At 35.8% G+C, this 26,228-nt stretch overlaps 1 protein-coding gene across 1 annotated transcript; it reads left to right on the top strand.

The window, feature by feature from the left end:
* The first annotated feature begins 640 nt into the window (after positions 1-640).
* On the top strand, positions 641-15,202 carry LOC108415788. The gene is made up of 7 exons (XM_037540368.1): positions 641-723; positions 871-1,206; positions 1,313-1,651; positions 2,719-2,835; positions 3,055-3,101; positions 6,796-6,879; positions 15,059-15,202. The coding sequence occupies exons 1-7, from the start codon at positions 675-677 to the stop codon at positions 15,200-15,202; spliced, it is 1,116 nt and encodes a 371-aa protein (XP_037396265.1). The 5' UTR covers positions 641-674.
* The last annotated feature ends 11,026 nt before the right edge of the window (positions 15,203-26,228 follow it).

The raw sequence follows: 26,228 nt of genomic DNA, 5'->3' as shown, positions 1-26,228 counted from the left end.
CTGGGCTGGGTCTTACTCTCCTTTCACTTCACACTCATTTTCTTGGTGACACAATATCCTCTCACGGTTTCTCTTACCACTGCTATGTTGATGACACCCAACTAATGCTTTCCTTCCCACCTACCTATCAACATGGGCTTTAGTTTCTAGCAGTATCTGAGCTCAGGACCGGATCTCTCTCTAGCATATTTGTAACTAGCAAAGATATTTTCTCTATCTATTTCTACTTGGTTACAGATAAGTTGATGATTGCATCAGATCTAGCAGAGCAACTGTGTGAAAGATTCCTTCAGTCTTTTTTGTTGTTTACTGGGCCTACAAGCACATTCTTTCTTATTATTGAATGTCTATTACTGGGTCTTTAGAGTTTTATAGAAGAAACTTTTGACAGAAACTGCTATATTAAGGTATAATAGAACAGATGGGTTTATTTCATGTTTATGGAATCATAACAATTAATCATGAGACGTAAAAAGACATGAAAGAAGAGCAAAAGATCAAAAGACTTCTGAAGGACAAATGTGAATTCATGAAGCAGTCAGAAAAAAAAAGAAAAAAAAAAGGTGTGACTCTTTCCAGCCAATGAGGTTACACTCACTTACCCAGCATGCTAACCTGGTGCTTTTGTCAGTTGCACCCTCTCAAATTTACTTCAATGAAGACCGGATTCTTTTATGGTGATGGCTCAGATATGGATTCTAATCTTATGTCTCTACATAACAGGTACGTTCATGAGCTTCTTATAAGATTTTCTGTCATCAATAACTCTTAATACTTAGATTTTGCTTTTAACTGTGCTTGTTAAAATGTTATTAGCTATTGTTTTTATCAGTTTAGCTCTGATCTGATTGTATATATTGTATCTTGTAGGTTCTGCTCAAACTGTGGATCTTTCTGAGGCATCATTTGTCTCAGCTGAGCCTGGTGAACCTGTTACTCTACACTGCAAATTTGTGGAAAAGTTTCCTCAAAAAAATTGGGTTTGGTACAAACAAAGATCAGGACAGGAACCAAAGGAAGTGGCAGTGAAGTTAGGCTCTAGAGACCCCACTGAGAGTTCATCAGACTTAAAAATCAGATTCAAAATAAACAAGAATTTTTCTCTGACTATTCAACAAACTACTAAAGATGATGAAGGAATGTACTTCTGTGGACACGGAAAGGAAACCATTACATTTTCTAATGGCACATTTTTAGCCGTGGCAGGTGATGATATTATGATTTTACTCTTCATTATCATATAAAACATATGCCTGTGTCAAAAATATTAATATACACTAAGATTTTGCAATGTTTTTATTTTCTTGACCAGCTGAACCTCAGTTAAATGTATCAGTTGTCCAAACTCCAGCATGGAGGTCAGTTTCTCCAGGAGAGTCGGTCACTCAGCAGTGCATGGTCCACTCTAAAACCAGAGCAGCTGAACTCCGAGTGCTCTGGTTCAGAGCTGCTGCAGGACAATCCTTTCCTGAAATCATTTACGCTCATCAGAACAGCAGCAGCCGTCAGTGTGAGATCAGCTCTTCTACACACAGCTCTGTGTACAGCTTCTCCAAGAACAACTTCAGCCACTCTGACGCTGGAACTTACTACTGCGCTGTGGCGGCTTGTGGGAAAATCATTGTTAGCAATCAAGCATCAGTTCAACTGAGTAAGTAATATTTAAGAATTTTAAAGTTATTGGTCATTGGTGACTTGTGTGATGGATGTAGATATTAGAAGTGATGTTCTTTCACTTTATTGATTGAGGTAATTATATTGCATGCCATCTTTATAAGTATTTAACCCTGCTGTCATTCCAAGGGAGAACTTTTTTGCATTCAGTATTTGCAAAGGTTTTAAGAATAAATATGTTTAAATCAAGTTATGTAAGGCGTGTTTATTTGCCCAAAAAAGTTGTAATAGTAGAATAAACACAAATAATAATTTAATCTGTAATTGAAATCAATTCAGCACTTCTTTAAATTAAGTCAGCAACAGCAAATTTGCACAAATTCATACATTACCCTATATTTTTTAACTAGCTGACAAGACACCAAATATTATGTTGAAAACTTGAAATACTTAGTTTGTACTGTATCCATATTCATTTACATTTATTCTAATGTAGTATTGAGCTTTTGCTTAGCAACAACACATTTACTGTTGAGAAAAACAATTTGCTTCATTACCTTTATATACGTGTGTTTTCTGAGCTTCACGCATACATTCGCTAATGTAGTTCTCAGGAGGGGAACAAGAACAGAGAAACTACTGATATGAAAGTATGAGTACTTTAATAAAATCTTACTCAGTTAAATTTGAAGTACAGAGCTAAAATTATTGTGAGTGGGAGTCATAATGTAACAATATCTAAATAATCTTCATGTATATAAGAGTAAAAAGCAGCTGTTTTATCAAATGAATGAAACATTTTTGTTCAGAGTGTGTAAGGTAGCTTACTTTTCTTTGAAATTTAAGCAAAAAATTATGTAAAATAAAATTTAAATGGCGTTTTAATAATATTTAAATAAAATACAACTTCTCCAAAACAATACCTTAGCAGAGTGAAGTAAAAGTTTTTAGTAGTATTTTTCACCATTGATAGACAAATTCACTGGTAACATGAAATCTGTCATGGTTTGTTACATATTTTTGAATGGCTTAAGCTTTTCTATTCAAATCTTTATGTATTTATGTAAATATGTATTTGTTGATTTGTTTATGTATTTATTTCAGAGGGGCCTGTGGATCCTGTTGTAATCTTTCTGGGAGCAGCTTTGGGACTGTGTGTGGTTGTGATCTCTGCTGAAACCATTATAATCTTTAACAGGAGAAACAGTGACCATGGCAGTGGTGAGCGGTTTAGTTTATAGTTGTTTATTTACATTAATCAAAGTGTTCAGTTCAGCTGTTTCAGTTAATGAGAGCAGATGGCACTAATAAGAACAAATCCTTAAATAATAAAAAAAAACTTGATGAATACATCAAGACAAGACAGATCAACAAAATCTTACAGAATTTATCACCACATTGTAGAATTTCTAACACATTTCCCTCTCAATGCATTTAAAGGATCTCAGGCTGCCATCCACAATTTAGCAGAGGTGCTACAAGAGCAGGTATGTTACCCAAAAAAAAAAAAAAGTGTGTGTGTGTGTGTGTGTGTGTGTGTGTGTGTGTGTGTGTGTGTGTGTGTGTGTGTGTACTTAAGTGCTGTTCAAAATGCATTACATTCTGGAATGTGAAAGTAAAGGAACAAAAAAAAATGTGGCAGGATCTCAACGCACTGGTGTAACACTTACCTGATAGGATTGAAGCTTTTATTAAGAAAACTGGATGCTAAGCCATGTATTAGAAAATAAATTATGAAAGTATTTGTGCAACTAATGAAGCTCATATTTATGTATAATAACACTTGAAAGTCCAAGAACCCCTTAGAATTGTTTCATATTTCTGCATAAATCTTACCTAAATTTTCATTAGATGTTCACAGAAGTCCTAAAAGTAGATAAAGAGAACCAAATTAAACAAATGAGACACAAATATTAGACTTGGTCATTTATTTATTGAGGAGAATGATACAATAGTAGCATATTCCATATCTGTGAGTTGCAAAGGTATGTGAACCTTTAGGATTGGCAGATAATTTGAAGGTGAAATTAGAGTCAGGTGTTTTTAATCAATGTCTTGGATCTGTCACCGTCTGATCTTCACAACACATGACTATTGAAGTGTATTGTGACACAAACAAAGGTGATTTCTGAGGACCCCAGAAGAAGACCTGCTGATGCTCATCAAGCTGGAAAAGGTTACAAAACCATCTCTAAAGTGTTTGGATCCACCAATCCACAGTCAAATGGAGGAAATTCAAGACTATTGTTATGCTCCCCAGGAGTGATCAACCAACAAAGATCACACCAAGAGCAAGACATGTAATAGACTGCAAGGTAACAAAGGAACCCAGTATAAATCCTAAGCAACTAAAGGCCCGTTCTAACAGTGGACAATGTTAATGTTTACCATCAGGAGAACACTGAACATCAATGTTGTGCATGGGGCAGGGTGTGCAAGGAGAAAGCCGCTGCTCTCCAAAAAGAACATTGCTGTCCATCTGCAGTTTGCTAAAGATCACATGGACAAGCCAGAATTATATTGGAACAATGTTTTGTGGATTAATGAGACCAAAATAGATCTGTTTGGTTTAAATGAGAAGTGTAATGTGCATTCCAGTATAAAAACCTCATGTAGTATCATGGTTTGGGCCTGTTTTGCTGCATCTGGACCAGGACAGCTTGCCATGATTGATGGAGCAATGACCTTTAAATTTCACCAGCAATTTCTGAAGGAAAATATCAGGATATCTGTCTGGGAGCTGAAACTCAAGAGAGTTTGGGTCATTCAGCAAGACAACAGTCCTAAGCATACAAATCCTTCTACCAAAGAACGGTTAAAGAAGAATGAAGTTAATGTTTTGGAATGGCCGAAGTCAAAGTCCTGACCTTAATTCTATAGAAATCTTGTGGACGGACCTAAAGCAGCAGTTCATGGGAGGAAACCCACGAACAGAACAGAGCTGAAGCTGTTTTATATGCCTAAATTCCGCCGAGCTCATGTGCAGGACTACGCAACAGTTATCAGAGTCGCTTAGTTGCAGTTATTGCTGCACAAGGGGGTCACATCAAATACTGCATACAAAGGTTCACATACTTTTGACCCTCACAGATGTTTAATATTAGATCATGTTCCTGAATAAATAAATGACCACATCTAATATGTCTGTCTCATTTGTTTAATTTGGTTCTCATTATCCGCTTTTAGGACTTGAAAATCTGACAGTTTTAGGTCAAATTTATGCAGAAATCTAGAAAATTCTACAGGGTTTACAAACATTTAAGCACCACTGTAGGCCTGTCTTAAGGTCAACCCACACTGAAAACTCCAACAGTACTGCTGTGTCTGATCCACTCATAACAGCACAACACACACTAACACACACTAACCTTCTCTGTGAGGGTCCATGGGGGTCCTGGCTGAACATGGTATAAGGGGGCTAACAAAGTATCAGAGAAACAGATGGACTACAGTCTGTAATTGTAGAACTACAAAGTGCACCTATATAGTAAGTGGAGTTGATAAAATGGACAGTGAGCGTAGAAACAAGGAGGTGGTCATAAAGTTATGCCTGACGTATGTTTAATGTTTAATGTTAATCAAATGTATTCTGATGCATGTTTAATGTTTTCTTTATAATCAGTAACAACAAAAAGAAGCAACATTAACCTGGACTCAGGTTAATTTAAACACTTCTTTACTACTTTGTACTATAATCATTTTTTTAATTATGCCATAAAAGCCATTAAAAATTGTTTCCTTCTATTAATCATACTAATAATTACAATTATTATTAATGACATGCATCACAACAGGAAACAAAACTGAAATTAAATACTGAACATTTATATCATTATTCCTTTTTGTATTTATATTCTATAAAGCATGGGCCCAGCATGATAGGATTAATTGTAGTTTACACAGTTTTAAATTTAAATTGCTATATGTTTAGCACAGCCATCACACACACACACACACACACACACACACACACACTCCTCAGAATAAATTTGAACCCTGGACTGCATGCACCACCACATAGTAAACAGAAGATAAAGAGATAAAGAGGCTGAAATGTTCACACCTCCAGCAGACGGTTTGGTTTTATCGCCAGTTCAGATCAGTGCAGCTATTCAGGCCCAGCTGTCAAGTACTACATTTGAACATGTGATGCATCAGTTGACAGTCATATGTACTATATTTACAAAAATCTTTTCTTGCTCATCTAACATTTCTACTGAGGTCAGAGACACTAAAATGCATTGCATCAAACTAGATGTTGGAACATTTCTTTAACTATTTGATTGTATTCAGCCACAAAATCATTTGTGATGTCAGGTAGTGATGGAGCTCCATTATTACACAGTTCAATGCCGGGGGGTTTTATACCCAATACTACAACACTTGGCACTGGGCATGGTGACCTTGGGCTCATGTGAGGCTGCTTTAGAGCGTCTTGTTCTTCTGTGATTAATCAAGCTGTGTGTAAACAATTTATCTTAGATTAATGCATAATACTTAATCTTAATGGTTTCAGTTTAAACAATTTCACCTCCAATTTTTCACTTACCTTGTCAGTTGTAATCTGGAACTGTGAGGCAAACTCTGCTAACAGACACTAGAAGTCAATAGTCACCCAAATTGTTTCTCTAATTACATCCCAAAATTCTCTAAACAGACTCAAATTACACCCAGATCATCTTTAAGATCACACAGACCTGATGTGGGTTAGGCCACAGTATGATTTATTAGGGACTATTAGAATGAACAAAACATACAGCTGAATACTGGAAACAGTTATATTAGACAAATCTATATTGTTCCTTCACCAGACTCTGATTGCATGCATTTCACACAGACATATTGATGCAAACAATTAGTTTCTTTTCCTCAGTCTTGAGTTTTTGAACTGAAGAAAGATGCATACATTTGAACACCCCAAGTCAAATTGTTATTGATTTTATTGATTATTCATATTTTATTGATTTTCTAAGTGATTGTATGTACATCCTCTACAGGCAATACATTTACATATTTTTGTACAAATTGTAGTACATAATTTCTTTGTCTTTACTTGAAAAGTAAAAATAAAATGAAGAAAATAAATGTGAATCAAATGATTGATACTTGACACTTAATGGAGTTGTATATTTCAGCACTGATCCCATTCATTAACTTATTTTAATATTTATTTTGAAATAGGACTCCGATGCAGAAGAGTTCGGTTTTGCACCTTTAAATTTCTCTGACAAGAACCGACTGCTGAAGGAGAACACTTTCACCCGAGTGAGATTCTTCCCTGTTTCTGACTTCAGAACAATTCAGAAACACAATATTGCTGAAAAAAGAAGAAAATAAGTCAAATTGAATGACTGTCAACCATTAAATAAACATGTATGTTTGTTGAACCCTTTATATCATAAGCTCATTCAGTGATGTTTATGCAAATTTACTGCCATGAATATACATTTAAAACTGTCAATAAAATTAAAAACTGAAAACATTTTTCAGAGGTCTTCTGATATTGTTGCAGTCTTTTTTAAAATATATTTTTAATGTATTTACAATGGCTTTATAAATTAAACAATGGGAGTAACCTTTTATTTCCAAGAATAGAATTATGCAAATCATTTGAAAGCATTTGGAATTTCTTCAGTGCTGCCCTGCTGAGGAGACAACTTTTGGGTAATTAACACACAACAAATAGATAAGCAACTGTCCTATAGTTCCAACAATATGACTGTAGATGTCTCTATACCTTAACATCTGTAGATCATCTGTAGAACTGAATGCAATAATGAGGAGATGGCAAATGTCAATATTTTCTTCGTAATAGAACATAGATGAAAGATCAAAAGTTTAATCTGATTAAATGTAACATTTTAAAGGAAAAATATGTTGAATCAAAATTTCACAGTGTCAACAAATCCCAAAAAAGTTGGGACAAGTAGCAATAAGTGGCTGGAAAAAGGAAATTGAGCATATAACGAACAGCTGGAAGACCAATCAACACTAATTAGCTCAATTGCCAAAATGATTGGGTATAAAAAGAGCTTCTCAGAGTGTCAGTGTCTCTCAGAAGCCAAGATGGTAAGAGGATCACCAATTCCACAATTGTTGCACAGAAAGATAGTGCAGCAATACCAGAATGGTGTTACCCAGCGTAAAATAGCAAATACTTTCAAATTATCATCATCAACCGTGCATAACATCATCAAAAGATTCAGAGAATCTGGAACAATCGCTGTGCGTAAGGGTCAAGGCCATAAAACTCTACTTGATGCTCGTGATCTCCGGGCCTTTAAACGTCACTGCACCTCAAACAGGAATGCCACTGTCAAGGAAATAACAGAATGGGCTCAGGAATACTTCCAGAAAGCATTGTCAGTGAACACAATCCACCGTGCCATCTGCCATTGCCAGCTGAAACTCTACAGTGCAAAGAGGAAGCCATTTCTAAGCAAGCTCCACAAGCTCAGACGTTTGCACTGGGCCAGGGGTCATTTAAAATGGAGTGTGGCAAAACGGAAGACTGTTCTGTGGTCAGATGAGTCACGATTTGAAGTTCTTTATGGAACACTGGGACGCCATGTCATCCGGCCCAGAGAGGACAAGGATAACCCAAGTTGTTATCAACGCTCCGTTCAGAATCCTGCATCACTGATGGTATGGGGTTGCATGAGTGCTTGTGGCATGGGCAGCTTGCATGTCTGGAGAGGCACCATTAATGCAGAGAACTATGTTCAGGTTCTAGAACAACATATGCTCCCATCTAGACGTCATCTCTTTCAGGGAAGACCCTGCATTTTTCAACAAGATAATGCCAGACCACATTCTGCAGCAATCACAACATCATGGCTACGTAGGAGAAGGATCCAGGTACTTAAATGGCCAGGCAGTCCAGATCTTTCACCTATAGAGAACATTTGGCGCATCATAAAGAGGAAGGTGCGACAAAGAAGGCCCAAGACGATTGAACAGTTAGAGGCCTGTATTAGACTTGAATGGGAGAGCATTCCTATTTCTAAACTTGAGAAACTGGTCTCCTCTGACGTCTGTTGAGTGTTGTAAAAAGAAGGGGGGATGCCACACAGTGGTGAAAATGGCCTTGTCCCAAATTTTTTGGGATTTGTTGACGCCATGAAATTTTGAAACAACATATTTTTCCCTTAAATTGAACTATTTACAATTTAATTAATTTACAATTGAAATTAAACTTTTGATCTGTGTGTTTTATTCTGAATAAAATATTGACATTTGCCATCTCCACATCATTGCATTCAGTTTTTATTCACAATTTGTTTAGTGTCCCAACTTTTTTGGAATCCGGTTTGTATATAGAGGACCCTCAAAATACAGTGTGACTCCAATCATTTTTGTTTGTCTTACACAAAGCAGATGAGGCTCCAGTGACCCTGGTCATTAATAATTAGGCAGAGGAAATTATGAACAGCTTAATGTTTCTTTAAAATTGCAGGAGAATGTAATTCTAGCCTTTTTTCTAGCTAATGTTACAAAGCTATGATAGAAAATGTGTTCACTTTTCTTCCAGTAAGTTCTTCCAGGATCAGCTCACAAGTGATGTCATATGCTGGTTTATTTATGAACATACCATCAACTCTTAACATCATTCTGGTTTTGTATTTCCACAAAACAAGTAATGTAATTATTCTGACCTGAGCAACTAAAGGACGGCAGTAGATCCAGAGCAGATCATCATCATCATCATCGTCGTTGACTGCTTAATCCAGTTAGGGTCGCAGTTCCAGAGCAGATGATTGCTTTCATTTTAGTGTTTTTGAACAGGGCACAGCTTTACTTTTGGTGTGTGTGAACATGTACAGCATTACTATAAATGGGTGTATACGTGTAATTACTTTACAACTACTCAAAACTGGAATGTCCTCACCAACCTTGGAATCACTGGCTCCATGTAGAAGTGGTCATCAAACATCACAAATAACTTTCAAATGTTAAATAAACATGTATTTCTTGTTGAATCCTTTATATCATAAGCTAATTTTGTGTAACTATCTGGAATTCAGTGATGTTTATGTAAATGTACTGTCATGATCGTAAATGTCACGGTTGGCTCCTCCCCCTCCTCCCAATACTCCATGTGCCCCATGTAAATATAAAACTGTGAAGGGAAAATGTCACATTAAAGAAATGTAATTTTTTCATTAATCTTTTTTTTTATATTACTGTGGAGATTTTTTAAATATATGTATTTACAAAGATTTTATTAAGGAAACAATGGAAGGAACCATTTATTTCCAAGATAAATGAAATATGCAAAATGTTTGATAGCATTTGGAATTCCTTCAGTGCTGCTCCAAAGAGGAGACGACTTTTGGGTAATTCCTTAAAAACACACAAAAACAGACGAGCTAACAGATGAACTCCTGCAGTTTCAACAATATGACTGTTGATGTCTTTAAACCTCAACATCTGTAGATCATATACAGATGACTATCAAAATATAATGTGACCCAAATCATTTCTGTTTGTCTTCCACAAAGCAGGTGAGGCTCCAGTGACCCTGATCATTAATAGATTCTCTAAAATTGGAGGAGAATGTCGTGGAGAGTCGTGATGCAGGCAATATTACAAATCTATGACAGAAAATGTGCTTTTACCATTTACTAATAGTCATGATGAGATTTTATTTGAAACCTTGCACTACCTTGAGGAATTCCATCCAAGACCTAATCTCTTCCTCTCCCATTCCCCCAAAATGTGGCACACTGTGTGGAATTAATCAGAAAATACTTTTTTCTAACTGTAATTTAATTAGGAAGCTATTTGCTGCTAACTGAAATGAAGTTCAGTCTCTTTGCCAATAATGTTGCAATCATTGTCCTAAAGAAGTTCATGAGCAGTGTGATGAACTGAATTGAAGGCCTTTGTCTTCAGGATATGTGTCCTTCTAACTTTGTGCCTTGGGTAGTTTCTGTGCTGTGATGTATCAGTGATATTGAGGGATATGCTGTGATCTTCACTTCCTGCCTCAGTAAAGGATCTGGCAGTAGTCTGGAGAAGGTTCTTTCTCCTCAGCAGCTAAAGCCTGTCTGAGAACCACTGACAGTGGGGGGCATTTGTGTAGGCAAGTCAGTTCTTCCAAGATCAGCTCAAAAGTGATGTCATATGTTGGTTTATTTATTAATATACCAACATGTATTTGGTCTGTGTGATCAGGGCACAGCTTTATTTTTGGTGTGTGTGAACAGGGCACAGCTTTATTTTTGGTGTGTGTGAACAGGGCACAGGTTTATTTTTGGTGTGTGTGAACAGGGCACAGCTTTATTTTTGGTCTGTGTGAACAGGGCACAGCTTTATTTTTGGTGTGTGTGAACAGGGCACAGCTTTATTTTTGGTGTGTGTGAACAGGGCACAGCTTTATTTTTGGTGTGTGTGAACAGGGCACAGCTTTATTTTTGGTGTGTGTGAACAGGGCACAGCTTTATTTTGGTGTGTGTGAACAGGGCAGAGCTTTATTTGTGGTGTGTGTGATCAGGGCACAGCTTTATTTTGGTGTGTGTGATCAGGGCACAGCTTTATTTTGGTGTGTGTGATCAGGGTACAGCTTTATTTTGGTGTGTGTGATCAGGGCACAGCTTTATTTTTGGTGTGTGTGAACAGGGCACAGCTTTATTTTTGGTGTGTGTGAACAGGGCACAGCTTTATTTTTGGTGTGTGTGAACAGGGCACAGCTTTATCTTTGGTGTGTGTGAACAGGGCAGAGCTTTATTTGTGGTGTGTGTGATCAGGGCACAGCTTTATTTTGTTGTGTGTGATCAGGGTACAGCTTTATTTTGGTGTGTGTGATCAGGGCACAGCTTTATTTTGGTGTGTGTGAACAGGGCACATCTTTATTTTTGGTGTGTGTGAACAGGGCACAGCTTTATTTTTGGTGTGTGTGAACAGGGCACAGCTTTATTTTTGGTCTGTGTGAACAGGGCACAGCTTTATTTTGGTGTGTGTGAACAGGGCACAACTTTATTTTTGGTGTGTGTGAACAGGGCACAGCTTTATTTTTGGTGTGTGTGAACAGGGCACAGCTTTATTTTTGGTGTGTGTGAACAGGGTACAGCTTTATTTTGGTGTGTGTGAACAGATTAAAGCTTTATTGTAAATGGGTTTATATATGTAATTAGTGTAGAACTACTTAAGACTGGTTGTCTTCACCGACCTTGGACTCACTGGCTCCATGCGGAAGTCTGGAGGCGTGGACTTATCAGGTAACAGGAAGAGGGTCCACATTCTCTCCATGCAGGCTCTCCACTGGTGTCCTGGGCTGGGTCTTACTCTCCTTTCACTTCACACTCGTTTTCTTGGTGACACAATATCCTCTCATGGTTTCTCTTACCACTGCTATGTTGATGACACCCAACTAATGCTTTCCTTCCCACCTATCTATCAACTTGGGCTTTAGTTTCTAGCAGTATCTGAGCTCAGGACCGGATCTCTCTCTAGCATATTTGTAACTAGCAAAGATACTTTCTCTTAACAGACAAGAAAGCACTTTTATAAGGTGTTCTAGATAAAAGCATCTGCTTAATGCTGGAAATCTGAATATAAATGTAGAAGTACTCAGTTGATGGTGTATTTACGTGTTTTCAAATCAAGACAATTAATCATAAGATTTAAAAATACATGAAAGAAGACCAAGAGATCAAAAGACTTCTGAAGGCCAAATGTGAATTCATCAAGCAGTCAGAAAAAAAAAGCAAAAAAAAAAAAGCTGTGACTCTTTCCAGCCAATGAGGTTACACTCACTTACCCAGCATGCTAACCTGGTGCTTTTGTCAGTTGCAACCTCTCAAATTTACTTCAATGAAGACTGGATTCTTTTATGGTGATGGCTCAGATACGGATTTTACTCTTATGTCTCTACATAACAAGTACGTTCATGAGCTTCTTATAAGATCTTCTGTCATTAATAACTCTTAATTCTTAAATTTTGCTTTTAACTGTGCTTGTTAAAATGTTATTAGCTATTGTTTTTATCAGTTTAGCTCTGATCTGATTGTATATATTGTATCTTGTAGGTTCTGCTCAAACTGTGGATCTTTCTGAGGCATCATTTGTCCCAGCTGAGCCTGGTGAACCTGTTACTCTACACTGCAAATTTGTAGAAAAGTTTCCTAATAATAATTGGGTTTGGTACAAACAAAGATCAGGACAGGAACCTCAGGAAGTGGCAGTGAAGTTACCCACTAAAGAACCAACTCTTTCATCAGACTCAAAAATCAGATTCAAAATAAACAAGAATTTTTCTCTGACTATTCAACAAACTACTAAAGATGATGAAGGAATGTACTTCTGTGGAAAAGGAGATGAAAGAACCATTACATTTTCTAATGGCACATTTTTAGCCGTGGCAGGTGATGATATTAGGATTTTACTCTTCATTATCATATAAAACATATGCCTGTGTCAAAAATATTAATATACACTAAGATTTTGCAATGCTTTTATTTTCTTGACCAGCTCAACCTCAGTTAAATGTATCAGTTGTCCAAACTCCAGCATGGAGGTCAGTTTCTCCAGGAGAGTCGGTCACTCAGCAGTGCACGGTCCACTCTAAGACCGGAGCAGTTGAACTCCGAGTGCTCTGGTTCAGAGCTGCTGCAGGACAATCCTTTCCTGAAATCATTTACACTCATCAGAACAGCAGCAGCCGTCAGTGTGAGATCAGCTCTTCTTCACACAGCTCTGTGTACAGCTTCTCCAAGAACAACTTCAGCCACTCTGATGCTGGAACATACTACTGCGCTGTGGCCGCTTGTGGGAAAATCATTGTTAGCAATCAAGCATCAGTTCAACTGAGTAAGTAATATTTAAGAATTTTAAAGTTATTGGTCATTGGTGACTTGTGTGATGGATGTAGATATTAGAAGTGATGTTCTTTCACTTTATTGACTGAGGTAATTATATTGCATGCCATCTTTATAAGTATTTAACCCTGCTGTCATTCCAAGGGAGAACTTTTTTACATTCAGTATTTGCAAAAGTTTTAAGAATAAATATGTTTAAATCAAGTTATGTAAGATGTGTTTATTTGCCCAAAAAAGTTGTAATAGTAAAATAAACACAAATAATAATTTAATCTGTAATTGAAATAAATTCAGCACTTCTTTAAATTTAGTCAGAAACAGCGAATCTGCACAAATTGATACATTACCCTATATTTTTTAACTACCTCACAAGACACCAAATATTATGTTGAAATCTTGAAATACTTACTTTGTACTGTATCCATATTTATTTACATTTATTCTAATGTAGTATTTATCTTTTGCTTAGCAACAACACATTTACTGTTGAGAAAAACAATTTGCTTCATTACCTTTTTATACGTGTTTTCTGAGCTTCACTCATACATTCACTAATATAGTTCTCAGGAGGGGAACAAGAACAGAGAAACATATGAAAGTATGAGTACTTAAATAAAATCTTACTCAGTTAAATTTGAAGTACAGAGCTAAAAATATTGTGAGTGGGAGTCATAATGTAACAATATCTAAATAATCTTCATGTATATAAGAGTAAAAAGCAGCTGTTTTATCAAATGAATGAAACATTTTTGTTCAGGGTGTGTAAGGTAGCTTATGTTCTTTAAAATGTAAGCAAAAAATTATGTAAACTTACATTTAAATTCAGTTTAAATAAATGTAAACTTTTCTAAGCAAATTTTAATGCATTTATGTAAATATGTATTTGTTGATTTGTTTATTTATTTATTTCAGAGGGGCCTGTGGATCCTGTTGTAATCTTTCTGGGAGCAGCTTTGGGAGTGTGTGTGGTTCTGATCTCTGCTGAAACCATTATAATCTTTAAGAGGAGAAACAGTGACCACGGCAGTGGTGAGTGGAGAATTTGACAGTTGCTGATTTTATGTATATATATATATATATATAATAAAACAGCACAATTACAAACATTACGAAAATGAGTGCACCTTGGACCAAACATATAATAACTAAAAAACACCTAATATTACCATAGATTACATTATATTATCCTGATAGAAAATATGAAAAAGAGTTTATGCGTTACATACAAAATTGATTGACCACCAAATGATGAGTTGTAAGAGGTTTTAGGTGTTTCCCATGAAGTTTCTTCAGCTGAACAAAGTAGTCTGGAATATAACACTTTAACAGACTGTAGTAACATTTAGATATGTAATGTGAATGTATTCAATATGCTTGTGCAAACTAACTATGAATGTAAATGTAGTGAAAGTACTGCAAATGTCAACTTGGTGAATAAAAAATGTTGCCTGAACTAAACATGATGCTGTATATTCTTTTTTCCACCACAGGGAAAAATCTACAAGGTTCATCAGCAGAGAACACAACCAATCAGGTAACACCTGTGATCTGTACCACTTTCAGAAGATGCTTATACTGTTTAACCCACACAGAACTTACTTAACCTTCTGTGTTCTTCCTCACAGACTGCTGAGAGTCTGAATTACGCTCCCATCCATTTCAAAGAGAACAAACCCAAACCTGGACGAGTGAAGAGAGAACAGCCTGAAGACATTGTTTACTCTCAAGTGAGAAGCTCTAATGCTAAAGCTCATCGGTCTCATCGCTAGATCTCTTTCCTGTAGTGAGCAGTAGTGAAGTTTGGGGATGTTTTTATTTTACTGGTATATTCAGAGCTGCACATGATCTTTAGTGATGTTTGTTATGGTTTCTCTTGGTTTTGGACTGTGAGGGTGTTTGTTGTTTTTGTTAATATTTCCCAGGATCTTCAGCGAAGTGCTGCACTTTGTTTAGGTCCCTACTTTGCTTAGAACAGGGTGAAAAATGTACAATTCAGTATGAAGTTTCAGTTCTCTAAAGGAGTGTGTGAGGACGTTTTTTGAGTGAGGGTGGTCACTATAATCTTTCAGTTTATGCTGATGGTGTCTGACAATAGGAGTGAGTTGTATTTTTGAGACCGTCTAAAGGTTTGACAGGAAAGTTGTTTCCGATTTTAATCAGAATTTTCCCATAAATTGTTTTTATCCATCACTGATCAGTTATTAAACACAACAATTTCACTGAAAATTGAAATGAAATAAAATTGTAGTTTTAATGTAAACAGAGTTGCATGCATAGTACACTGAGCGTTATCAATCTTCAAATACAATAAGTGGTTGTCTGTATTGTGTGAGATTTTTTTTTTTGTCTGATTATGTCTGCACATTTTCTGACTTAACAAGCTTACATATAATTATAATAGATCATTTACTGTTAATTCTCATGAACACAGATGTTTCACAAACTGTGGAGCCAAATGATTAAACACAGGAAACCAAGAATATCTGAACCTCTATGGCAGTTTCAACCTGTTCATTTCTTTAATGCAGTGTTTTATTGTTGTTGCACCTGTTTTAGTAAAATCAACATGATCTTAACAGCTGCATTTTTTAGCAAGTGTAATGTGGAGCAAGGTAGCGGACGCAAGTGTGGAGGTAAGCGACTTTTATTGAGGGCAAATCCAGAATCAGGGTCATAACGGTCCAGGGTCAAATAGCCAACACGAACAGATTGAGTTTCTGACATGACAGACAGGTGGATACGGCAAACACCAACACGACGAAAACACAACGACCAACGAAAACAAAGGACAAACACAGGAACACATGGACAGGACTGGGAGGGGCCAGCAGGCCGATAAATATATGAGAATATGTTTCATTACTCAGGTCACAACATTGTTTGCTGTATTACAAATACGTCTCACCTCATTTTAATAGTTCATTATAGCCCCCTGAATATATTCTGTCACTGTCCAAAGAAAACTTTATAGTAGCAGGTTAATGTAAAAAGATTTTATTCCATGTTATTTTTGAGCATTTCTATTGGTTTATTCACAATGAAATCTTAACAGAATATAAGTGACAGCTGTTGTATTTAAATGATGTATGAAACTAAAAAACACAGATGTATGATTTTTCACAAATCTGGTGAAACTACAGTTTTAGGGTTGGGTTTGGGGCCACATGCAGAGTGAATAAAAAAAAATCGATATTCTAGTTCTAAAGTATATTATCTGAATAAAGTGTTATCTGAAATTAATCTGTGATGAGAGGAGAATTGCTGAATTAAGAAGCTCCTTTAAACCTTTATTCAGTTTTTTTTTTTTATAAATATATTTTATTGTGTGGATGTTTGATTGTGAGAGAGCTGGGTATTTATAATCTTTCACACTTGCTAAACAGATGCAGACGTTCACACTGATGGTGTCTGATAAGGTGAAGTGAAGTCTTCATGGAACTGTGTTGTTATTTTAAAAACCAAAGAAGTTTAAAGGTCTGACAGGAACAGTGAATGAGCTTTTTTCAGATGTTCGAGGTCAGACTGATGGTGCCTGCTATGGTGCATCATTCATGGAAATGTATTTGTTAACCTTTTACTTTATTTATTTATTTTTAGTTTTTTTTTAAATGAAAGTTTCACCCTTCAGCCACCTGGTGAACTAAAACTTGTTTTAAAAGCTGTGAGATATCGAGTTGAAACGGAAGACGAAAAGATAAACTAATCATAAACACACAGTGAGTCTATTGCCTTTTAAAGTTACACAGAAAATGTATCATTACTTTTTCACACACTGTAAAGCTTTAGAATGTTCACTTTCTATTAGACTGAGGCAAAATATGAACTGTGTCTGCTTCTCAGCTTCTTTAATAAGGTTTCTTTATTAATGTTTTTTTTTAATTGTTATTTTTATTTTATCATTGTAATGCTTTATTAATCTTGTTGTGAAAAGTGTTCAAAGGTTTTGTAACTCAAAAAACATCTATATTCACATGAATTGTGGACTAAGTTTAATGACCAGTCATCATATTCATTCTACTAAAATTACATTTCAAATATAAAATATATTTAAAAATTACAGCCATTTTGAAGTACATATGATTCTTATTTAAAAATGAAGTATTTTAATATAATTAATGTAATAAAAAATCACAAAGTGGCTACAATAATAATAATAATAATAATATAAAAATATACAATAAAATAATATGTAAAAACTCTGTAATTTCACCATTTCAGGATGAAAACTGCAATAAAGCGTAAGCCCACACATGAATACTGCACACACGTTTGACTACAAAAGCTAAATAAAAAGAAAAGATAATAAACGAACAGATCACTAAGGTTTGAATTCAGCAGGCGTTCCAACTTTTGCAGGAGGCTGCCCTCCATGTTTAAATCAATCATATAACATATATATATATATATGTGTGTGTGTGTGTAAGAATTCCATAATTAAACACATAAAGTCAATAGTCTTTTTACTGTCTAATACAGTGATATACACTGAAAGGCAGACATTGCCTGAGGAAGGGATTTGACGCCCAAAACTACTGATCATAATCATAATCAAATAGAGAGATTGGTTCTAAAAGAGGTCAGGTGACTCCTGGTGTCCAGTCAAAGTTATTAATGGCACTGACAGAGAACCATGTGACTTCTTCCAGCCAATGATGTTTATCTAATGAAACTAGACAGCGAATACAGTTCAGTGCTTCAGTCAGTTATTTCCTTTGCAATTTCACATTTTTGTAGATGATGTCTCTACACAGAATTGGACTTATCATTTTATATTTCTACATGATTTGTAACAACTTGAAATGCTTGATGCTTGAAAAATCATTAAAATGTTTAATATTCATCTAGAATGAACATTTTACAGATTCTACTCAAGCAGTGAGAAACTCAGAGCCATTGGTCATCTCAGCTGAGCCCGGTGAAGCGGTCAATCTCACCTGCACATTTGTAGACGACTCAAATAAAGATGTTAGGATGTGGTACAAACAAAGACTGGAGCATGCGCCACTGGAAGTGGGATCAAAGTTAGAAAACAAACCGGCTGTGATTTCAGATCAACTCGACAAATCAAGATTTAAACTCAACAGAATAGCGAGTGGCATTTCTCTCAGTATTGAACTAAAGAAGATGAAGGAATGTACTTCTGTGGAGAGACTGGAAAGAAAACGCTGGACTTCTCTACTGCTACATTCTTAGCGGTCACAGGTAAGAAAACTGATTTGTTTTCTGCTTCATTGATCTGCCTTCAGCAGAATATACTGAACATTGAGATGCCCTTGTGTTTGAAATATGCCATATAAATAAATATTTCAATGTTTTTAAGATGTAAATTTCTTTTCTCTATCAATGTTTCATAAATACTTAACATCTTTTATCTGAGGAGAGCCTAAAATGTAGTGTTACTATTAAAACTAATTTAAATATTTTATAAATATTTAGGGACAGCTGGGATAGACTCCAGTATCCCCCGGTGACCCTGAGAGAGAAGTGGCTTAGAAAATGGATGGATGGATAAATATTTAAGACTTCCCTCTTCATGCAGTTATTTCATTGTTATGCTGTTATTACATGTTAATATATTGTTAATGAGCATTTCTATTGAATGCAATTTCTTACACTGTCTTTATTGTGTTTTCTAGGATAGTCAGACATATCAGTGCTCCAAACTCCAATACGGGGGCCAGTTTCTCCAGGAGAGTCGGTCACTCTGCAGTGCAGTGAAATAAAAACGTCAAAAATGGAGATGTTTTACATTGCTGGTTGTAAATATGTTTATGTCTAACATGTTTTTTACATGAAGTTTTAGTAGAGCTTAAACTTTTACAGACTAAAATGATACATTTATTTATTTATTTATTTAATATTTATTTATTTATTTATTTATTTGTTTGTTTGTTTGTTTATTCAGAATAATAATTTATTAGTTTAAAGTTTATTCCTGTTGTGATTGCACCTACATAAGATTGTCATTCCAACTGACATAACCCTACGTAACTGTTTATAAATGCTTGTTCAAATAAGCATCATTCACTATAACAGTTGCATTTACCAATTTTGATCAAAGTCAGCTAAAGTAGCCTTTATGATGGATGATGCTTGTTGTAATAAGCATTTATAACGAATTATGTAGGTTTATGTCAGTTGTAATGACAACCTTATGTCGGTGTCATGTAGCCTTATTGTCAGCACTCTACAGTAAAGTTTTACCATTTGCACTTCTAATGTCTTAAAATTCTGAATAGTTTGCATCATTTTGCTCTTGAGTCTACAATTCTGTTCATACTGAGGAACAAATAACAAACATGTAAATAGTAGTGAGTCTTTGTAAAAGCCTTATTGAGGTGACCAGAATGGCATCAATTTACTAACTTCAACAGTTTTGGACCTTCCAGTTACTGACTCAGCTCTACGACCACTAGACTACCAACCAACCCTTGTCAAATAGCTTGAAAGAGGTTGTGTTTACTTCAGTTATAATTCTGAATAACAAACACTGAGTGGGAATAATCTGTCTTGTAGATTTTAACATGTTTTTAATGAATTATAAGAAACACCCACACCTTCCCCTGTCTAAATTTACACCCTGGACTGCATCCACAACCACACACTAAACATAAGATAAAGAGATAAAGAGGCTGAAACGTTCACACCTCCAGAAGACGGCATGGTTTTATCACCAGTTCAGATCAGTGCAGCTATTCAGGCCCTGCTGTCAAGTTCCATGTTTGAGCATATGATACACATCCTCAGTTGACCCCCATGTGTACTATATTTACATATTTAGTTTCTACTGAGGTCAGACACACTAAAATGCCTGAAAGGCCTCACATGAGCATTAGTGAGGTCAGGTACTGATGCTGCATGATCAGTTCTGGATTAGTACAACTAAAAGTGTTAGATGGAGTTCCATTACTATAGAGTTCAATGCTGGGGGGCTTTAGACCCCTATATTAGATACTTGGCTCTGGGCATGGTGAGCTTAGGCTCATGTGAAGCTGCTTCAGAGCATCCTGTTCTACTGGCTTTGCTTTTCTATTAGATTACAGAAGCTGGAGATTATTAAAGCTCTGTGTAAACAATGTAACTTGTGTCTGTGATGAATGTGTCTTAATGGTTTCATGAAAATCAAATGTAAACAATTTTTCAACAATTTTTTTTTCCCTTCATCAGTTGTAATCTGGAGCTTTGAGGCAAACATTCTAACTTGTGTGTATATTTATTTGTTTATTTTTTTTAAATAGGACTCCGATGCAGAAGAGTTCAGTTTTGCACCTTTAAATTTCTCTGACAAGAGCCGACTGCTGAAGGAGAACACTTTCACCCGAGTGAGATTTTTCCCTGTTTCTGACTTCAAACCAATCCAGAAACACAATATTGCTTCATTTCAAAGTATTCATAAACATGGGCAATGTTGTCTAGACACTTTCTTTTTCTTTCCATCTATCTTTTTTTCTTATAGCATATAACACTGAGCTGAAAACATCACAAATAACTTTCAAATGTTAAATAAACATGTATTTCTTGTTGCTATACCTTTATATCATAAGCTAATTTTGTGTAACTATCTGGAATTCAGTGATGTTTATGTAAATGTACTGTCATGATCTTAAATGTCACGGTTGGCTCCTCCCACTCCTCCCACTACTCCATGTGCCCCATGTAAATATAAAACTGTCAATGGAAAATGTCACATTAAAGAAATTAAATTTTTTCATAAATCTTCTTTTGATATTACTGTGGTGATTTTTTAGATATATGTGTTTACAATGATTTTATTAATGAAAAAATGGAAGGAACCATTTATTTCCAAGATAACAGAAATATACTAAATGTTTGATAGCATTAGGATTTCCTTCAGTGCTGCTCCACAGAGGAGACGACTTTTGGGTAATTCCTTAAAAACACACAAAAAACAGACGAGCTAACAGATGGACATGATGTCTCTAAACCTCATATAACATATCAATCATATAACATATATATATGTAAGAATTCCATAATTAAGCACGTAAAGTCAATAGTCTTTTTACTGCCTAATACAGTGATATACACTGAAAGGCAGACATTGCCTGAGGAAGGGATTTGACGCCCAAAACTACCGATCATAATCATAATCAAATAGAGAGATTGGTTCTAAAAGAGGTCAGGTGACTCCTGGTGTCCAGTCAAAGTTATTAATGGCACTGACAGAGAACCATGTGACTTCTTCCAGCCAATGATGTTTATCTAATGAAACTAGACAGCGAATACAGTTCAGTGCTTCAGTCAGTTATTTCCTTTGTGATTTCACATGTTTGTAGATGATGTCTCTACACAGGATTGGACTTATCATTTTATATTTCTACAAGATTTGTAAGTTCATCAAATTTCCTAAAAACAACAATATTTGTAGGCATTTTTAATGATGCTTGAAAAATCATTAAAATGTTTAATATTCATCTAGAATGAATGTTTTACAGATTCTACTCAAGCAGTGAGAAACTCAGAGCCATCGGTCATCTCAGCTGAGCCTGGTGGAGCGGTAATTCTCACCTGCACATTTGTAGATGACTCAAATAAAGATGTTAGGATGTGGTACAAACAAAGACTGGAGCATGCGCCACTGGAAGTGGGATCACAGTTAGAGGGAAAGTCGGCTGTGATTTCAGGTCAATTTGACAGATCGAGATTTAAACTCAACAGAATATCGAGTGGCATTTCTCTCAGTATTGAACATGTCACTAAAGAACATGAAGGAATGTACTTCTGTGGAGCGTCTGGAAAGAAAACGCTGGACTTCTCTACTGCTACATTCTTAGCGGTCACAGGTAAGAAAACTGATTTGTTTTCTGCTTCATTGATCTGCCTTCAGCAGAATATACTGAACATTGAGATGCCCTTGTGTTTGAAATATGCCATATAAATAAATATTTCAGTGTTTTTACATTTCTTTTCTCTATCAAGGTTTTGTAAATACTTAACATCTTTTATTTGAGAGTCTAAAATATATTGTTACTAATAAAACTAATTTAAATGTTTCATAAATATTTATGACTTCTTTCTTCATGCAGTTATTTCAATGTTATGCTGTTATTACATGGTTAATACAATTTCTTACACTGTCTTTATTATGTTTTTCAGGGCAGTCACACATATCAGTGCTACAAACTCCAGTAGGGGGGTCAATTTCTCCAGGAGAGTCGGTCACTCTGCAGTGACCTCAGTCCTCACTGAGATCAGAGCAGCAGATCTCCGAGTGCTCTGGTTCAGAGCTGCTGCAGGACAATCCTTTCCTGAAATCATTTACACTCATCAGAACAGCAGCAGCCGTCAGTGTGAGATCAGCTCTTCTACAAGCTGCTCTCTGTATGAGTTCTCCAAGAACATCCTCGACCAGCACCACACTGGAACTTACTACTGCGCTGTGGCGGCTTGTGGGAAGATCATTTTTGGAAATGGAACATCAGTAGAACTGAGTAAGCAATATTTAAGCTAGAGTTATTGTATGTGATTGATGTGGACCATATAACTGAATTTCTTTCATAGTTCTGTTCAGTATTTTTAAGTCTCTGAGAAAATAATATTACTTTTTATCTGGACAGTAAGTGTTTTGTGTGTGTGTGTGTGTGTGTGTGTGTGTGTGTGTGTGTGTGTGTGTGTGTGTGTGTGTGTGTAAAACATCCAGTATATCTCCATTTTTGCCATTGTGGAGATATATTGGATGTTTTCTATTACTGCTGGTAAATAATATTTAATTCGGTACATGAAATCTACAAGTTTTTTTTACATCAAATTTAATTAGATAGACTAGACTAGAATCATAGAATCATATATGTATACATGTATTTACTGCTTAGTTTGTTTGTTTGTTTGTTTATTCAGAAGACCCCATAGATCCTGTTTTGATGTTTCTGGGAGCAGCTTTAGGAGTGTGTGTGGTTGTGATCTTTGCTCAAGCCTTTATAATCTGTAAGAGGAGAAACAGTGACCACTGCAGTGGTGAGTGGAGGATTTTACACTCTTTTAAGTAGATTAATCACAGTGTTCAGTTCATCTGTTTCGCTGTAATAAACTGTAATAATAATAATAACAATAGTAATAACTATAATAATCATCATCATAGTCATCATCATCAGCATCATCATGGGCTGTATTCACTAATGTCATTTTAGGTTTTCAGTACCAATTACTACTACTACTGTAGGGTGGTGTTCATAAGGCTTCATAACCCTACATAACTGTTCATAAATGCTTGTTCCTATAAGAGTCACTTGCTATAAAGTTTGCATTTGCCAATTTGGATCAAAGTCAGCTAAAGTAGCCTTTATGACAGATGACGTATGTTGTAATAAGCATTTATAAAGCATTATGTAGCGTTATGTCAGTTGTAATGACAACTTTATGTAGGTGTCATGTAGCCTTATGAACAGCACCCTACAGTAAAATGTTACCATTTGCTCTTCTGATGTCTTAAAATTCTAAATATTTTGCACCTTTTTGCTCTTGAGTCTGCAACTGTGTTCATACCGAGGAAAAAATCCCAAACATTAAATATTAGTGAATGACAGAGTCTTTGTAAAAACCTTATTGAGGTGACCAGAATGCTACAGAATTGATCACCACATTGCTGAATTTCTAACACATTTCCCTCTTAATTCATTTAAGGCAAAACATGTCAGTCTATCATCCACAGTTTCCCAGAGATACTGCAAGACCAGGTACGTGAAAATAAATAAATAAGTAAATAAATACATCGCTGGAAGCGCTGTAATGTAGGAATGAAGCCCAAAGTTAGTGGTGCAGGAGCTTCACACACTGGTGTATCTGACAGAAGGGGACTGTCATTAAGAAAACTGAATGCTTGATGATAAAAATGATACATGTAACAAACTTTTGGGGCTCCACTAAATACTGGACGTGTCACAGTTACAGATACAGAAGATACAGGCACAGCGCTGCTGCACTACATTGAAAGCATTTTGTGCAATACAGAAAAAAATACTATATATATATATATGTAAAACAATGACACCCCCCCCACACACACACACACTCCCCTAACTAAATATACACCCTGGACTGCATCCACAACCACACGCTACACAGAAGATGAAGAGATAAAGAGGCTGAAATATTCACACCTCTAGAAGACGGTGAGGTTTTATCACCAGTTCAGATCAGTGCAGCTATTCAGGCCCAGCTGTCAAGTCCCATGTTTGAGCATATGACACACATCATCAGTCGACCCACATATGTACTATATTTACAAAAATCTCTAGACGCTCGCTCATCTAATGTTTCTGGTGAGGTCAGAGACAATGAAATTCCTGAAAGACCTCATAGAAGCATTTGTTGGGTTGCGTACTGATGCTGGGTGATCAGTTCTGGATCACTACAACTACAAGGTTTTGGGTGGAGCTCCTTTACTACACAGTTCAATGCTGGAAGGCTTTAGACCTCTCTATTCAGTACTTGGCTCTGGGTATGCTGGGTATGTGAAGCTGCTTCAGAGCATCCTGTTCTACTGGCTTTGCTTTTCTATTAGATTACAGAAGCTGGAGATTATTAAAGCTCTGTGTGAACAATGTAACTTGTGTCTGTAATGAATGCATCTTAATGGTAAATGTAAACAATTTTTCACCTGGAATTTTTCCCTTCATCAGTTGTAATCTGGAGCTGTGAGGCAAACATTCTAACTTGCTAATAAACTTACTTTCACTTATAAGAAAATAAAATATATTAACTAGAGAGAGAGAGAGAGAGAGAGAGAGAGAAGATTGATACTTGCCTTGTTATGGAACTGTACTGATCTTATTTATTAACTTATTTGTATATTTATTTGTTTATTTATTTTGAAATAGGACTCCGATGCAGAAGAGTTCAGTTTTGCACCTTTAAATTTCTCTGACAAGAGCCGACTGCTGAAGGAGAACATTTTCACTCGCGTGAGATTCTTCCCTGTTTCTGACTTCAAACCAATCCAGAAACACAATATTGCTGAAAAAAGAAGAGAATAAGTCAAATTCATTTCAAATTATTCATAAAAATCTTCAGTTTTTCCATTTTTTTTCCAAGTTTTCAATTTTCTAGACACTTTCTTTTTCTTTCCTTCTATCTTTTTTTCTTAGAGTATATAAAACCAAGCTGAAAACATCACAAATAACTTTCAAATGTTAAATAAAGATGTATTTCTTGTTGAATCCTTTATATCATCAGTTAATTTTGCATAACTATCTGAAATTCAGTGATGTTTATGTAAATGTACGGTCATGATCGTAAATGTCACAGTTGGCTCCTCCCACTACTCCATGTGCTCCATGTAAATATAAAACTGTCAGTGGAAAACATCACATTAAAGAAATTCTTCTTTTGATATTACTGTGGTGATTTTTTTAAATATATGTATTTACAATGATTGTATTAATGAAAAAATGGAAGGAACCATTTATTTCCAAGATAACAGAAATATGCAAAATGTTTGATAGCATTAGGAATTCCTTCAGTGCTGCTCCACAGAGGAGACGACTTTTGGGTAATTCCTTAAAAACACACAACAAACAGACGAGCTAACAGATGGACATGATGTCTCTAAACCTCATCATCTGTAGACCATATACAGATAACCATCAAAATACAGTGTGACCCCAGTGCAGGTGAGGGCCCAGTGACCCTGATCATTAATAAATAGGAAGTAGAAATTGTGAACAACTTCAAGATTCTCTAAAATTGGAGGAGAATGTAATTCTTACCCTTTTTTTCTTGCACTGTTTTAAAATAAAAGAGTCGTGATGCAGGCAATGTTACAAATCTATGACAGAA

This window comes from Pygocentrus nattereri, chromosome 8 (assembly GCF_015220715.1).
Source record: "Pygocentrus nattereri isolate fPygNat1 chromosome 8, fPygNat1.pri, whole genome shotgun sequence".
Lineage (NCBI taxonomy): Eukaryota > Metazoa > Chordata > Actinopteri > Characiformes > Serrasalmidae > Pygocentrus > Pygocentrus nattereri.
This window is presented reverse-complemented; position numbering and strand designations above follow the sequence as displayed.